At 41.7% G+C, this 15881-nt stretch overlaps 1 protein-coding gene across 7 annotated transcripts in view; it reads left to right on the top strand.

Moving 5' to 3' along the window:
- ST18 (ST18 C2H2C-type zinc finger transcription factor) overlaps positions 1 to 6656 on the top strand; it is a 248881-nt gene extending 242225 nt beyond the window's left edge. For 5 of the 7 annotated variants that reach the window (XM_083187397.1, XM_083187394.1, XM_083187398.1 and 2 more), the window contains exons 21-22: positions 247 to 390; positions 5383 to 6656. In XM_083187397.1, the coding sequence (XP_083043523.1) occupies positions 247 to 390; positions 5383 to 5523 (285 nt within the window). In that variant the 3' untranslated portion in view covers positions 5524 to 6656. The remainder of the gene's footprint in view (positions 1 to 246; positions 391 to 5382) is intronic. The other 2 variants (XM_083187401.1, XM_083187400.1) reach the window with 1 other exon arrangement.
- The last annotated feature ends 9225 nt before the right edge of the window (positions 6657 to 15881 follow it).

The raw sequence follows: 15881 nt of genomic DNA on the forward strand, positions 1-15881 counted from the left end.
CATCCCAGGGTGCCACAGCACACAGTTTGGGAACCACTGGCTTAACCCATTTTGTCATGGCATTAAAGATACATCTTCAAATACATCAAGCTACAGTATAATACCTTTAATTAGACAGGAAAGCTGTACCTAAACAATTTTTGTGTGGAGTTTTGCATAAAATTGTTTTGTGTATAGAATTTATTTATCATAATGGCCATAATTATATTCCCATAATTACATAACTATTTGAATTTTCTGATTTAGATCTCTTCAATGGAGACAAATCTGAAAACAATAGAGGAGGAGAACAAACTTATAGAGCAGAACAATGAAAGTCTTTTGAAAGAGTTGGGTGGTCTAAGCCAAGCCCTTATCTCAAGTCTTGCTGATATCCAGCTTCCACAAATGGTAAGATACTTTAGTTTCCCATCCACAAATTACAGCACTTCACATTGAGATATTGGTGATCTGAAGCTAAGGGTATATTTTATACAATGGGAGTTCTATTGAAGATGGGATTTTGCTCATAGCATCCAATCAGATTCTACTTTTTATTTATTGAGCACATTCTAGAATATAACTGATATAATCTGATTGGTTGCTATGGGCAACCATAGCAGCCAATCAGATTATACCCATCTTCAACAGAACTTTGATCTTAGTAAATGTACCCCTCTTAAGTAAAGTATATGCAAATATGCATAATAAGTAAATGACTTAGTAGCTGATTCCATTATCTACACTGAATGGGTGTGGTATAACACAGCGACAGTCGGGATTCCGACAGTCATTACTCCGACGATGGAATCCCGACTGCACAGAGGGGGGAGCGCAATGAAGCCCCTTGCGGGTGGAATCCCGACTGTCGGGGAGCCGTCCGGCACCCCACTGAATCACATACACCACAGAACAGGATTTTATAATAAATGCTGTAATGTGGCCAGCACACTGAGAAATATGATTCAAGTGAGCACATCAGAACCACAGTTATCTACTGCTCAGTATTTGCAGTATATTGGCTATAAAAAATGTTTTGCCTCTTAAAAAAAATAATTCTATAATAATTTCTAATATAAGTAAATTGAAATGTCTTTATTCAAGAATCACCACTGATGAACACAAAGTAGTTTTACATTAAATAACAAACACTATTACATTTTTTATATCTACAAACACACACGCACACACACACACACACACACACACACACACACATATAAAAAGTAAATGATCAATTACATAAAAATGTACCCAATTTCCTAAGATTCCTGCCACATTCTTCTACCAGCCCTGCCCGCCACCCCTGAGAGAAGGAGGAGAGTGTGGAGCAGCACTACAGGCTTCCCCCACCCGGCGCCTCCATTGCTGCGAGTATATGAGAGCATAGGGCAGCACCACGGTCTTCTTCCACCCCTCCAGCAACTCTCGGCAATTTCAAATGCGGCACGGCTCCTGAGCCAATCAGAGCTCACATACCGGCAGCCAAGGTGATTAGCTGCCAGGTCGCAATCTCCAATTGGCTCATGAGTCAGCACGCCATAATTGAAATGGCCGAGAGCCGCAAGTGGGGTGAGTAAAGCCTGCAGCGCTGCAATCCAATCTCATACTCGCAGCAGCAGAGGAGGAGGCTGGCTAGGGTCTATAGGGTGAGTCTGCACCACAGTAGGTATTAAGCAGAGGCACTACAGGGTCTATTAAGCAGAGGTACACAGGGCAGCCGAGAGGAATGCCGGGCCCCGGTAATATTTTGGGGGTGTGGCCTAAGTGTGTCTGGTGTGGGCACCTCCCACACTTAGGCCACACCCCCAAAATGTTTAGAGGTGGGTAAAAGAAAACTCTAAAAACTGTAATCTCAGACGCAGCACACACCTACAGCATGTGCTGTGCTGACAGCAGGCTCAGCATGACCTCTCACGCTGTCAGTGAGACACTCATGCTGAGCCTGCTGTCAGAACAGCACATGCTGTAGAAGTGTGTGCTACTGGTGATACCTGGGAGGGACGGAGGGGGAAGGGAGGGGTCCAACCAGGGCCCCTGCGGGGCCCCTTCAGCAAAGCCTGGGCCCGGGTAATTAGTACCTGCTCCCCCCCCCTCTCGGCTCCCCTGGAGGTACAGGGGGCATTATTCAGTGACACTACATGGGGCATTATGTAGCAGCACTACAGGGGCATTAAGCAGTTGCACTACAGGGGGCAGTATGTTGCGGCACTACAGGGGGCAGTATGTAGTGGCTCTACAGGGGGCATTATGAAGCAGCACTACAGTGGGCATTATGCATTAGAGTGTGTGGTATAATGTGATATGAGCATATGGTCTGTGGCATAATGTGTAATGGGCAATATGGTGTATGGCATAATGTAGCCACTACCCTAGTTTCATGTGACCACATCTCCTCACGACACGTGGCCAAGTCCATTATTATTTTTTCTAAGTACCACTAAGTAAAAAATCTTTATGTGCACCCCTGGCTGTCACCCAGACAGAGTAAAAGCTCGACCTGGTCAAGTCTGTAAATGGCTTGCAAAAATCCCACCGATCGGCAAGATGCAAATCCATTGGCAACTCACTCATAATCAAAGATTTTTTTAGTCTGTGCGTAATGCTAACCTTTTCACAACTCTGCGATAGTAAAAGGATGATTGAGGCCAGAGCTGACATTACATACCCTCCCTGAAAATACCTGGGCACGCCTGCATTTTTCCTGAAACTTACAGAAAATGGGCAGGTAACACCCACAAACAGCTGCTTCTTTCTAATCAACTTGCAAAAGACTTGCAAATAGCGTTAATTGCTGATTTTTGTCGCTGTTTGGCCTTGCGTATGTGTGGTATAATTTCTCATGCACAGCAGCGATCAGGTCTGAATAACCACCAAAGTCAAATCAACAAGACGCAGTTGCATGTTTAAATAGCAGGAAATAATCTTTTTCAATTTAAAAATGACGAAAATCATAGTGCAAATCTAATCTAGCACCTCTTATATTTTCCCTTAAATAAATAAATAATAATAATTATTATTATTAATAATAATTAGAGATGAGCGGGCCCGGCTCTCCGGGATCCGCCAGATCCGAATATGGTGATCCGAGTCTGGATCCGAGCCGACTCTGGAGTTCCCGCCTAAATTCCGGACCGAAAACGAGGCAAAACGTCATCATCGCGCTGTCGGATTCTCGCGGGATCTGGATTCTATATAAGACGCACGCGCGCCCACCATCTTTACTCCAGCATAGGAGAGGGACGAGGGTGGTTGTGCTCTGTGCTGTGTGCTGTGCTATAATAATAATATATTATTTTGCTGCTGCTCACTCGATTAGGGTCTGCAGGGGCTGCTGTACACAAGTCCAGTGTACAAGGGCTGCAGTGGCCAGTGTACAAGTGGCTGTACAGGGGCTGTGTTCAGTGTGACAGGGCTTGTGTCCAGCGTGACAGGGCTTGCGTACAGTGTGACAGGGTCTGTGTCCAGTGTACAGGGTTTGTTTCCAGTGTACAGGGGTTGTGTTCAGTGTACTGGGGCTGTGTCCAGTGTACAGGGGCTTTGTACAGGGGTTGTGTCCAGTGTACAGGGGCTGTGTACAGGGGTTGTGTCCGGTGTACAGGGGCTGTGTACAGTGTACAGGTGCTGTGTACAGGGGCTGTGTCCAGTGTACAGAGGTTGTGTCCAGTGTACAGGGGCTGTGTACAGGGGTTGTGTCCAGTGTGACAGGGCCTGTGTCCAGTGTGACAGAGGCTGTGTCCAGTGTACAGGGGTTGTGTCCAGTGTACAGGGGTTGTGTCCAGTGTACAGGGGCTGTGTCCAGTGTACAGGGGCTGTGTACAGGGGCTGTGTCCAGTGTACAGGGGCTGTGTACAGGGGTTGTGTCAAGTGTGACAGGGCCTGTGTCCAGTGTGACAGGGGCTGTGTACAGGGGTTGTGTCCACTGTACAGGGGTTGTGTCCAGTGTCCAGGGGCTGTGTCCAGGGGCAGTGTCCAGTGTGACGGCTGTGTCCAGTGTACAGGAGCTGTGTCCAGAGGCTGTGTCCATTGTCCAGGGGCTGTGTCCAGGGGCTGTGACCAGGGTGACAGGCTGTGTCCAGTGTCCAGGGGCAGTGTCCAGTGTCCAGGGGCAGTGTCCAGTGTCCAAGGGGCTGTGTCCAGTGTGACAGGCTATGTCCAGTGTAAAGTAAGAAAAATAAATAAAAGTAATAAATAAAATAAAAACACATTTTTGGAGGATGATGGAGGAGGAAATAGTGGGAGATCAGCAACCTGATAGAAGTGCTGAAGCTTCTACCACCAGTCATGACAAGGCCGATACCTCTTTGTATTTTTTGCTCTTTGGAGCATTTCTCTTTTTTTGGGGTAGTTTATTAAACTGCCACCCTGTCTGCCCCTGGAGTGCCGCTCTGCTTCCAAGATGTGCCAGGTTGTAAGTGTAAGGTCCACATGTATGTGATGCCCACTGCTGTCGCTTAGCTCAGTCATCCAGCTACCTCGGTATAACCTTTTGGCCCAACTACAGTAAATTAAAACAATTTTGTGAGCTGTGAAGTGATCAAAATTGACTAGAAATGAGTGGAAACTATTGTTATTGAGGTCAATAATACTTTAGGGGCAAAAACAGGCCCAAATTCTGTTATTTTAGCAATTTTTGCATTTAAAAAAAAAAAAATCCAGATCCAAAACCAAAACCAAAACAAAAACCCGCAAGGGGGTTTTGCCAAAACCAATCCAGATCCAAAACACGAAGGGAGATCCAGATCCAAAACCAAAACCCGAAAAAGTGGCCGCCGCACATCTCTAATAATAATAATAATTAACCGCTACAACACAGAAGGTCTATGCAATTACATTTTTGAGTAATGAATATAGTGATATTTATCTAAAGATAATGTAGATAGCTATATGTAATATACTGAAAAGAGAACATTTGGGGCCTTATACTAGTTCACTCTTTCTGACAAAATCCTTCTTAGATGGACAAAACCATGTGCACTGTAGTGGGGCAGATGTAAAATGTGCAAAGAGAATTAGGGTAAATACTGGCTGCTTAATTTTTTAACTGCAACATAGATCTCACTTTGAAGTAAAACCCCACCCAAATCTAATTCTCTCTGCACAAGTTACATCTGCTCCACCTGCAGTACACATGGTTTTGTCCATTTAAGAAGGATTTTGTCAGAAAGAGTGAACTAGAATAAGGCCCTTGGTTAGATGGACTAAGAAAATTTGCTTTAAAATATTATCATTGGAATGATATAATACATGTATGGTACCTCCAAACCAGTGATACATTATTGTATTGTGTGTATATACGTTTGTTCTTTACATTGCCAACATGCATTTTATTTTTATTTAACTGCTATGATCTGTAATTTACTACATTTTGAAATTATTCTTTTTTTCCCTTTTTCCACTTAGGAAACAATCAGTGAACATAATTTTGAATCATATGTGAATACTCTCACAGAAATGTACAGCAATATGGAGCGGGTTTATTCGCCAGAATGCAAAACCCTCTTGGAAAGTATAAAACAAGCAGTTAAAGGAATCCATGTATAGTATGCAAAAATCTGCTGGGCACCACAAAATAATACAAGAGCGAACTTCATCTATAATGAGCTGCAGTTTGTATACTGGCACAAAGGATATTGTTGATTGGTGTGCTGCATTAACAACTTCAACATTGCACTATTTTCTTCCCCAGCGGTCATAAAACAAAAATATATAAGACTGTTTGAACTAACAGCAACGCACTTGACAAGTGTATTTCAATGTACTTATTTCAGCTCATTTTTCCTCTATTGCACTCTTTATTTTGTATAGTGAATGTAAAAAGGTGTTTGCAACTATTTTTTATAAATTGTATTTATTTAAGATTGAAGGAGGTTTTGTTCATACCTTTTAACAATTTTTTTGTTAGGCTTACCATATTTTTACAAATATCTTTTTATAAGTTATTTTCTGAGTGGATTTTAAATAGATTTTATGAAAGGCGATTCTGTAAAATAATAATGAAAAATAAAACATGGAATGAAAAGGAAAGTTACTTCGGTGATATAAAAAAGGGTTCTCAGTTGTTATATTTTTGGTACTCTTGCCCATTTTCCTTAATTATTATTTTAAAAAGTACTGTTGCTGCGACATGAGATCAGGGATTAAAAATTATGAGGTAGCCACCCATACGGAGATCATGGACCAAAAGTAATAGATTGTGAGAATCAAACAGTGAGAGATTATGGGAGAGTTTTCCCATTTTTTTAAAGCGGCAATCAATTACATGGTAACATCTCCTGGTTTTGTAAATGATTGCTGCTTTAAAAAAAGTGGGAAAACCCTCCCAAAATCTTTTTGATTCTCACACCCTATTACATTTGGCCTCATTTTTTTTCCTTTTAATAAATGTTTAATTTTGATTGATGCTAGCAATAAGAATATAGTAGCATTTAGTGTTGTTTATTGTAATCTATATTATTTATTATGTATGTCATATACACTGGATTTCTTGCTAGCACTTGAAAAAATCATAATTGATACCTCATGGCCTTTAGAATATAGGAAAGTAAAATATCAAATTATAACATTTTTGGGTACTTGTGAGTTATCCGGGTCGGGACATCGCATCGCATCGCATGCGACCATCGGATGCGATGCGATGCGATGCGATGCGATGACCCGATTTTTCCATAGGAATCAATGTTAAAATGGACTGAGTCCATTTTAACATGGAATTCAATGGGAAAAAGGGGTCCTTTTCATACCCCTACTATCCAAGTGGGCATGGAGTTGGATATAAACCTGTGGCGAGCGTAGCGAGCCACCGAGCCCGAAGCGTGGCGAGCGTAGCGAGCCCCGCGAGGGGACACGGAATACCGTCCCCTCGCGGGGCTCGCTTCGCTCGCCACGCTTCGGGCTCGGTGGCTCGCTACGCTCGCCACAGGTTTATATCCAACTCCATGCCCACTTGGATAGTAGGGGTATGAAAAGGACCCCTTTTTCCCATTGAATTCCATGTTAAAATGGACTCAGTCCATTTTAACATTGATTCCTATGGAAAAATCGGGTCATCGCATCCGATGGTCGCATGCGATGCGATGCGATGCGATATCGTATCGCATCGCATCTGATTGTATGCCTTAACTTAAGGCTTACAATCAAAAAATCGGACGCCCAGATAACTCACAAGTACCCATTTTTGTTCATGGAATTTTGTATGGTTTGGTGGTGTGTTTGCTTACGTAAAGATGAAACTTCTTTCACATAAGGTGGTAATCCTAGAGAACTCAAGAAAGTTATGTCACATGATGTTTTATTTTACATGTACTTTATTGTAGTTTATTTGTGCTGATATAGTTGTTTTCCTAATTAACTGCACCTCCATAGATTGTGATACACTATATGCCAAGTTCAGGAGTGTATTAGGTATCATCTTGATACTAGATGGAACAGTTTATGTTTATGTTTAAAATACTAAGCATTTTATAACCAAGGACAGTTCAAATATGATTACAGTGCTTTTCTGTGTACTATTAGTTTTCACAAACTATATTTTTGCAACAGATGATGTAAAAAACCAGCTAAACTGCCTTGTGTATGCACTTTTCTTGTGCATATGTGCCTCAGTGTAATTTATTAGGTTCAATTTGTGTTTTTTTTTTTCTTTTCGTGTGTATAAAGTACATATAATTTCACTTTAATTAATGCATTCACATTTCACCCTGGAGAAGAAAAAAATTACCTATTGTTACTGTATAAACTTTACTAGCTGGATATGCAAAATCCTTGGCTACACGTAGAAAGGTGACTATTTAAAACACAATAACTAATTACAATTTCCAAGTTACAGTTTAATGGTAGAGAAATAATTTAGTTATAACGAAGGGACTATAACTTTCTAAATAAATGTGCCATCTGATAGTAACAATAACTTGTCACTATTATTATTATTATTATTATTATTATTATTATACATTTTTTAAGATTAGCCGGTATTATACAAAAATAATGCATAAACGATTTTTATTTTTAATACTTTAAATCTTCATTCCCAAGAGTTATTCGCATGACAATTGACTTCCGAACTACTGCTTTTAATTTCTGGGGACATTTACCCTTCATCTGAATATTATATATTAAAATGCAAATCCATGTGTTTTTAATAAAGGACAGCTAAATTCATGAATTCAATATATCTCTGCTCTCTGATTTTCGAAGATGTTCAGAACTTAAAAGCCCTAATATAAACTACAATTGAAAAAAATTATTGTAGACCTACACATAGAATATATAAATAGTTTCCTGCTTGAAAAACATTAAAGGGAAAATTATCACTGAAATAAATAAGATAAAAACATGAAGTGGAACGCAATAAAAATAAAATTAGACACTAAAGGCCCATACACACTAGAAAATTATCTGGACATTTCTGGGATAAAGGAATATACATACTAGAAGATATTGGCATCAATCTCCTTTAGAAAGGGGCTTCTGAAAGATATTGATGGCAATATCTTGTAGTGTGTATGCTTAATATCTTTAATACTGCACCATCAGGCTCAATGTTAAAGATATTGACATCTTCCGGACATGCAGTTCAATCTGCCAATATAGCTCATGCCATTTGCACCCATCATTCAGTGTGGATGCACAATATCTTTCATAATCAGCTCAAGGGAAATTGTTCACCAATATCTTTTGTCTTTCATATCGTCTAGTGTGTATGACCAATTTGTTTGTAGGACCAATTTGTGTCTGTTTTCCATGTTTAAGAGCAAATGATCAATTGTCATTTGCTCCCCCAAATTTCCAGGTTTTCATTCCAACCAGCCAGATTGGAAAGATAATTTTCTAGCGTGTATGGGCCTTTACTGTAAAGAAAACAAAAGGCTCTGTTTTGTGGAATTTTTGGGACAGAATACTTTTCTTGAAATACAGTACATTCAAATTATAAATGACTGTGTCTCTCCATAGTGACCCTTCTCACACAATTATTTAGCAATACTCCTCATAGTCACAGTAGGAGCAGGCACCAAATGATCATACGTGGGACTTTGACATCATCACCAAACAGTTGCAATAATTCTTTTTTTTTTCTTGGTGGAACACTGAATTATTGAATAATCAGTTTTCCAGATACTAGGGGTGAGATTAAATAGGATGAGATATTCAGAAAGCGAGAGATTTGGGAAGAAATCTCCAGGTTTTTTACAGCGGCAATCATTTAAAAAAACTGTAGATTTCTTACCAAATCTCTCACTTTTTTAATCTCTCATCCTATTAAATCTCACCCTATATCTCATTTACATTTGAAAAATTTCTAAAGATAAATAATATTTATATATTAACAGAGTAGCAATCTTTGTGGTTTCCAAAGATAAGTGAAATTTTCATAAATGATCAGTACAATAATAGATGTCTTCATCACTGCTTTGGTGGCTTACAGTTGTGTCTATTGGCAGCAGTGCAGACCTAGGGCCTGATTCAGCAAGCGGGTAAGTGCCTAGCCTGCTACCCCCCTTCCCCCAGCACTGCCCGCATCCCCTTGGTAACATGTAGTGAAAGGGGACAGATATCATTCGATGGTCGTCGACCATCAAATGATTTCTTTCCCCTTCGGGAAAAAGAGTCAGCGAAAACGGACTTTTATTTCATCCATAGATGGCCAATTACAGGGTGGCACATACGTCATGTGACATCAGCTGCTAGCCTCCTCAAAGGCATTCACACAGGGAGTCTGCACATGCGCATATATGCGCATGCACAGATCTCTTCACATTGGAACGGAGACAAGTTTGGCCCCTCCAATCAAACTTGATTTAGGCCCCTAGTACAGAAACAGAATTCACGCAATGGAGGTGGCGATGGAGGAGGGAATTTGAGGGAGCTTCAAAGGGTTTGGCGAGTGAGACCAGTCCCCTAACAATGAGCTTATCACAGATTCCAGACTTTCTAAATTGCTGGTGCAGGAAGTTGAATTAAGAGGTGCTATACTGTACTTACTGTACACTAGATTCAATTTCACAATGTCTGTTTTATAACTATTAGCCTACAGTACTGTATGTCATGTTTAATTTTGCAAATTTAGAATTATTTTTGAGCAATGTTTTCTAGTTAAATATTTATTGAAAATCAGAGATGTTCTTCTGATAGAATTGTTTTATTATTATTCCTTCTCCTATTTAGCCATTCTGCACCACACATGTGCATGATATCATTCTCTATATATATTCATCTTAGTCATATCAGATAGGAAGCAGGATTTGCTTTCATCTGTACATAAAGTACAGTACATGCTCCCAGAGAACAGGCTACACAACAGATTATTCAGCTACAAATGGTTACCTACTGTACTGCAAGGAGAAAACTCTTACCTAAACACCACATGGCTTTTTCGTGTTAAGAATGAAGGTTTATCAGCTTTTGCATTATATACTGTATACAAGTGGGGGTATTCAGGGATGAAGCAGTTACTAATGGAATCACTTTAACTGTTATTGTTTAATTTATTATGTTTAAATGTGTTTTATATTTAAGTTGAATATGAGAAAATCTCACAAACATGTATTTATTCCTAATGCTTAATTGATTTATGTCTGATGCTAAGAATGTTTGGTAGTGTATGTTTGTATTTATTACTTTGCTAACTTTGTAATTGATGTGTTTTATGTACTGTGCACTGATTTTTTTTGTGTTAAATTGCATCAATGAGCAGCACTGTAAATTAGATCATTTGTAAGGAGCAATGTATGCAATTTTTATTTGGAGTAGTTTATACAGTATATTGTGTCTTCATAAATTAATATTTCTTACATTCAGAGCAACAAATTGTGTTTTGTGCTGTACATTTGGTGGATGTTAGGAAATAAAGTTGATTATGAAATGCCAAGCTATTTATACCTTGCTTTGTCTATTTTATAAAAGGCGTGGCCAGAAACGACTGGGTCCTTTCAGCTGGGATTCTTCAATTGTCAATGAAGAAGGGGTGAAATAGGGGTGTTTTATTGGTGTCTGTTTTCTCTGAATATATAAGAATATATCCAAATGGGTATCCTGGAATATGCAGGGGAAAAAACGAGACAATGGTGTGTACCTTACTAATAGTATGATAATCAGAAACCTTATTTCAGTATAGACAGCTTTGGGTAGAAGGTTAAGGGGAAGGAACAGTGACACTGTCTATAAAAAGAACCGACCAATAAAAGGCTATAATGTAATAGCTAATGCTGCCATAGAAACTCTGGTTTCCAGAACCATCTTTCCTAACACACATTGGGCCTTATTCTGGTTGGAGCGTCCGGGCCGTACGCGTACGTCCCGGGGTTTTTAACGATCTGCGCATGTGCAGATACGCTAATGCGCCGGCGCGAACACTCCACAACGCTTACGGCCGGTGTCTCAACGTGCGAAAAAACCTGTACGCGAGTGTACGGGTAATGGGGCGGCATAGGGGCGTGTTGATGGGAGCGGACGAAATAATGAGGGAAAATGGGCATAAATATGGGCGTACACGGGGGTGTGCACCAAAAATGAGCGGTGCTACTACCGCACGATCGACTAAGGCACCGTTCATTTCGGACACCAAACAGGCGGCCGCCAACCGCCAGCTCAAACCACCCCTACAGATACCGCATGCCAGCGTGCGCCTGAGTTGGCTAATTAACGCTGATTACTACTCAAACACATACACCTGAATGTAATAAGCAATGCTGCAGTCTATTAACTCCAAACCATGATTTCACTGCCTGCAAGCCACACATACAGCACGCAAACACATTGGAAGCTTATGTTTTTATACTTCGCCACATTTAAAGGTTTGTTTAATTTAAGGTAAGAATCTTTATATACGCTAAGGTAGGTATTTGCTAAACAGACACATTCACTACGTGCTTTCATAGACTTTACGCAGTAGCACACTCAATCTACACAAGTCGACATGTGTCAACGTGTTCACTCTAATACTAACATAGGTTTTGTATTTAGGATACAATAACATAAACCACATCTAACACCTACAAAGGATGTTTCAGCAATGTTTGAAGCCCATGACCACTATTTTCCACACAATCTTTGTATAGTACCCAAAATAATGACCTGTACCACTATCTCATCTGCTATGATTTGGATTTGACTACACTCTGGATGTAAGATGCCACCAATCACATTATTGCACTCTCATCTCTCTAACAAAGGATTCCTACATATGCTTATGACACTGTCAAATCATATATATTTAAAAAGTTAGGCATGTTTGTTCACAAGCTAATTTATCATGTTTGGCCCATTCACACATCTTTTTTTAGGGAGGACACATATGCATTCCTACACAAATGTACCTTTTCACCCTTGTTTGTCTGCCTCACCCACTCCATGAGGAAAGCATTGTTCTGGACCTGCTTTTACCTACTACTGTAGGAGCTACCTCACCTGCACACAAACTGCTTTCTCACCTATTAAGTTGCTCTGCACATGTGCTGACACAAACTAATTAGCAGGGAAAAGTTGTATAGGAACATGGGAATGGCCATGGAGAGGGTTACACATGGGAAACTTCGACCACACTTCAACAAATGTTCAAAAATACCCTGGTCAGTAAGTACACATAAATCTAGTATTTGTTTCACACAAGAAATGACACATACCACAATTTAGATTTAATTTGTAAAATAAATTTATTTGCTGTTCAGCATCACAGCTTGACACTTTAATGTGAGAAATCAAATAAACAAATAAAATAGGTGTCTATTTTAAAACAAATAATAAATAATAAAACAGCCAGAACAAGAGGTTGCATATCTCCAAACATGTGTTACCCTGCAAATGCAATGGTGAAAGAAATGGGGACACCAGAATACGTACTGCAACAACCAGGGTGAATACTAAGCAAGATACACACCACCAAAAAAAATATCCTGCATTTGTAGAGGTCAAAATACGAACTTTCATGCCCATGGCACGCAAATGGATCGATGGGCAACTCAGGAAGCGGATGTCCAGTGCAATTTAAACCTTTGGCCTCCAACCACAGAGGAAGTGAACCAGGTCTCATTTGGGCCCTTTTTTGCCCCTTTTAGATGGGGCCTTGGGGACAGGGGCCTTTGGCTCAGCTGGCTTTCGGCATCTTCCCCTAGTCGACACAGGAGGGTCAGTCGAGGTGGAAGGTTGGGGAGCAGCTTGGGGTGGGGCAGCAGATGGGGGATTGTCCCTTAGGGACCTGGCGGTGGACAGCTGCTCCGCAAGAAGTTCATTCTGGCGGCTGAGGTGTTGGCCAATGCTTAGCATGCCAGCCGCCAGAGTTTCATTAATGCGGTTCAAGGCCTCAACCTGCAGCTGGTTTGTGGCCTTCCACTCCGCCAGAAAATCCGCCACCTGCTGCTGACGGATCGCAGCATCCACCCCTTGCTGCTCGATCCTGTCCAGCGTCACCAACAGGCTCTCACTCCATGTCTCCTGTGGCTGGGGCTGGGGGCGACGTCTTGGTGGAGGCTGGACCACTTGCTCCACCTGTGGCTCTGCAGAGGAAGATGCTGCCGGTACATCCTGACTTTCTGCTTCTGCTAGGATAAGAATTGAAAACAATGTCACCATCACATACGCAATAAAAAATATCTTTCTAAATACAATGCATTACTGTGACTTACCATCAAAAGCAGCAGCAAAGACCTCCGCCGGGAGCTCACTGTCCATATTGGAGATCCCCCTGATCTCCCCCACATCGATCACGTCACAGGAGTCCAGCTCCAGGGGGGTATACTCCAAATGGTCAGGCATAGGACCGCTCCCGGTGGACATGCTGTGGTTGTACCGGTCAGTCATCTTCCTCTTCAGGGCACTTTTGAAGTCAGTCCACCTACAAGTTTAAAAATACAAATATCACCATGAGATATGTGCACCACTGTGCTACGTGTAGGGTTACCACCTAGTCCCTTTAATTCCGGACACATGTTACTTACACAGGTTCTGTGGCAGTTTAAAATTAGGTGAAGTGGAGTCTTGAAGTCAGCCAGCCACAGAACCTGTGTAAATAATATGTGTCCGGAATTAAAGGGACTAGGTGGTACCCCTAGCTACGTGACATTTCCTAGTGTGGGTGATCTTATGTTTTTTTGCCATGTGTGGCCAAATATTTCTTTGATGGACAAAACCATGTGCACTGCAGGTGAGGCAGGTGTAAAACCCCACCCAAATCTGATTATCTCTGCACAAGTAACACCTGCCTCACCTGCAGTGCACATGGTTTTGTCCATCTAAGAAATATTTGGGCAGAAAGAGTGAACTAGAATAAGGGCCTCAGTTCCTGCTGGAGACTGCTGAAAAATTGCCCTGACAAACACACTAACCTTTTCTTCACCGCGTCCCAAGTTCTGACCACTGGTGACACCTGGTTCACTTCCTCTGTGATCTTGTCCCAAAGGTTTCTCCTTGCACTGGCACCCGGCTTCCTGGTTGCCAATTCAATCCATTCGCGTGCCCTGGGCACTAGAATTCGCATTTCGGCCTCTACAAATGCAGGGTTTCTCCTTCTGGTGGTGGTATCCTGCTCAGTCATCACCCTAGATGTTGCAGCACGTTTTCTGGTGGCCCCAGTTCTCTCACCATGCACCTGCTGGGTCACACCTGTTTGGAGAGATGCAACCTCTTGTTCTGGCTGGTTGCTTGGCCCTTGTGGAGCTGGTGGAGGTTCACCAGGGCCTGTTACTGAGGGGCCCGCTTGATCTTGCAGGCGACTCCTCTCTTGGGCCCTCCTTCTCCGCTCCTGTTCCCTCTTGTTGAGTGCATCAAGCATGGATTGTGCTGTAGCTCTCTGCAGAGCGTCCTCTGCTGCAGAATCGTCTGAGTCAGACATGTTTGCAGCAATTGTGGGCTGCATCTGACTGAATATTTATATGTTAATCTCCCGCCATGAACAAGGGGGCGTATATTTTTTCCCGCAATGTAGATGCAAATTTACGCCGATATTTCCCGCCGATAATTCCCGCTTAAATTACGCAGGTCTCAACGCACCTGATCAAACACCTGTATATGCACATACACAGGTTGTGGAGCATTGTGCTACATCGTGAAATGTGGGCACCTGTCATTCCAATGACGAGTGTTGTCAGCTGGTATCTGTTGGAGTTCGTGTATGCTTTGTGAGTCACATTTCAAAACATCACGTTATAATGCTTTCCTTACATATGTAATGTGTATGAAATTGTCATACAGCAACATGTTGCATTGTGGCCCTTTAGGCAGCGTAGTTATAAGTAGAGGGTTGCGTGTATTATTTTCCGCCTACTGTATATACAGTACTCCTCTCCATGCATATCGGTGTATCGTGCCCCCTTTAAGCAGCGTAGTTATAAGTAGAGGGTTGCGTGTATTATTTTCCGCCTACTGTATATACAGTACTCCTCTCCATGCATATCGGTGTATCGTGCCCCCTTTAAGCAGCGTAGTTATAAGTAGAGGGTTGCGTGTATTATTTTCCGCACACTGTAAATACAGTACTTCTCTCTTCATTGAATGCATGCTGTTGGTTGTGGTGTGTGTATATCGGAACGGTCCGCGTAAGTTTCTATTCGCATCCAGTTTGTTAATGTAAGAAGGATTAATAAAGTTAATACCAAACAAACAATTTTTTACACCAATCAGCAAGCACCAAAAGTGATATATGTACCTGCAATTAATAACTGCGCCATTGCCACCATGACTTCAACCAGGGCTAGGGCGTTTTCTACCCAGGAGCTATTGGCCTTGGTTGAGGTCATGGACCGCCACCTGGGCCCAGGGGCCCTTATGTGTCAAATCGGGAAAAGCGGCGGGCATACATGGGGTGTATATGGGTGTATAGGGGGTGTATAGGGGGTGTATATGGGTGTATATGGGGGGTATATGGGTGTATATGGGGGTGTATATGGGGTGTATATGGGGGTGTATATGGG

This window comes from Crinia signifera, chromosome 5 (genome assembly GCF_055691185.1).
Source record: "Crinia signifera chromosome 5, ASM5569118v1, whole genome shotgun sequence".
In the NCBI taxonomy this organism is placed as follows: Eukaryota; Metazoa; Chordata; class Amphibia; order Anura; family Myobatrachidae; genus Crinia; species Crinia signifera.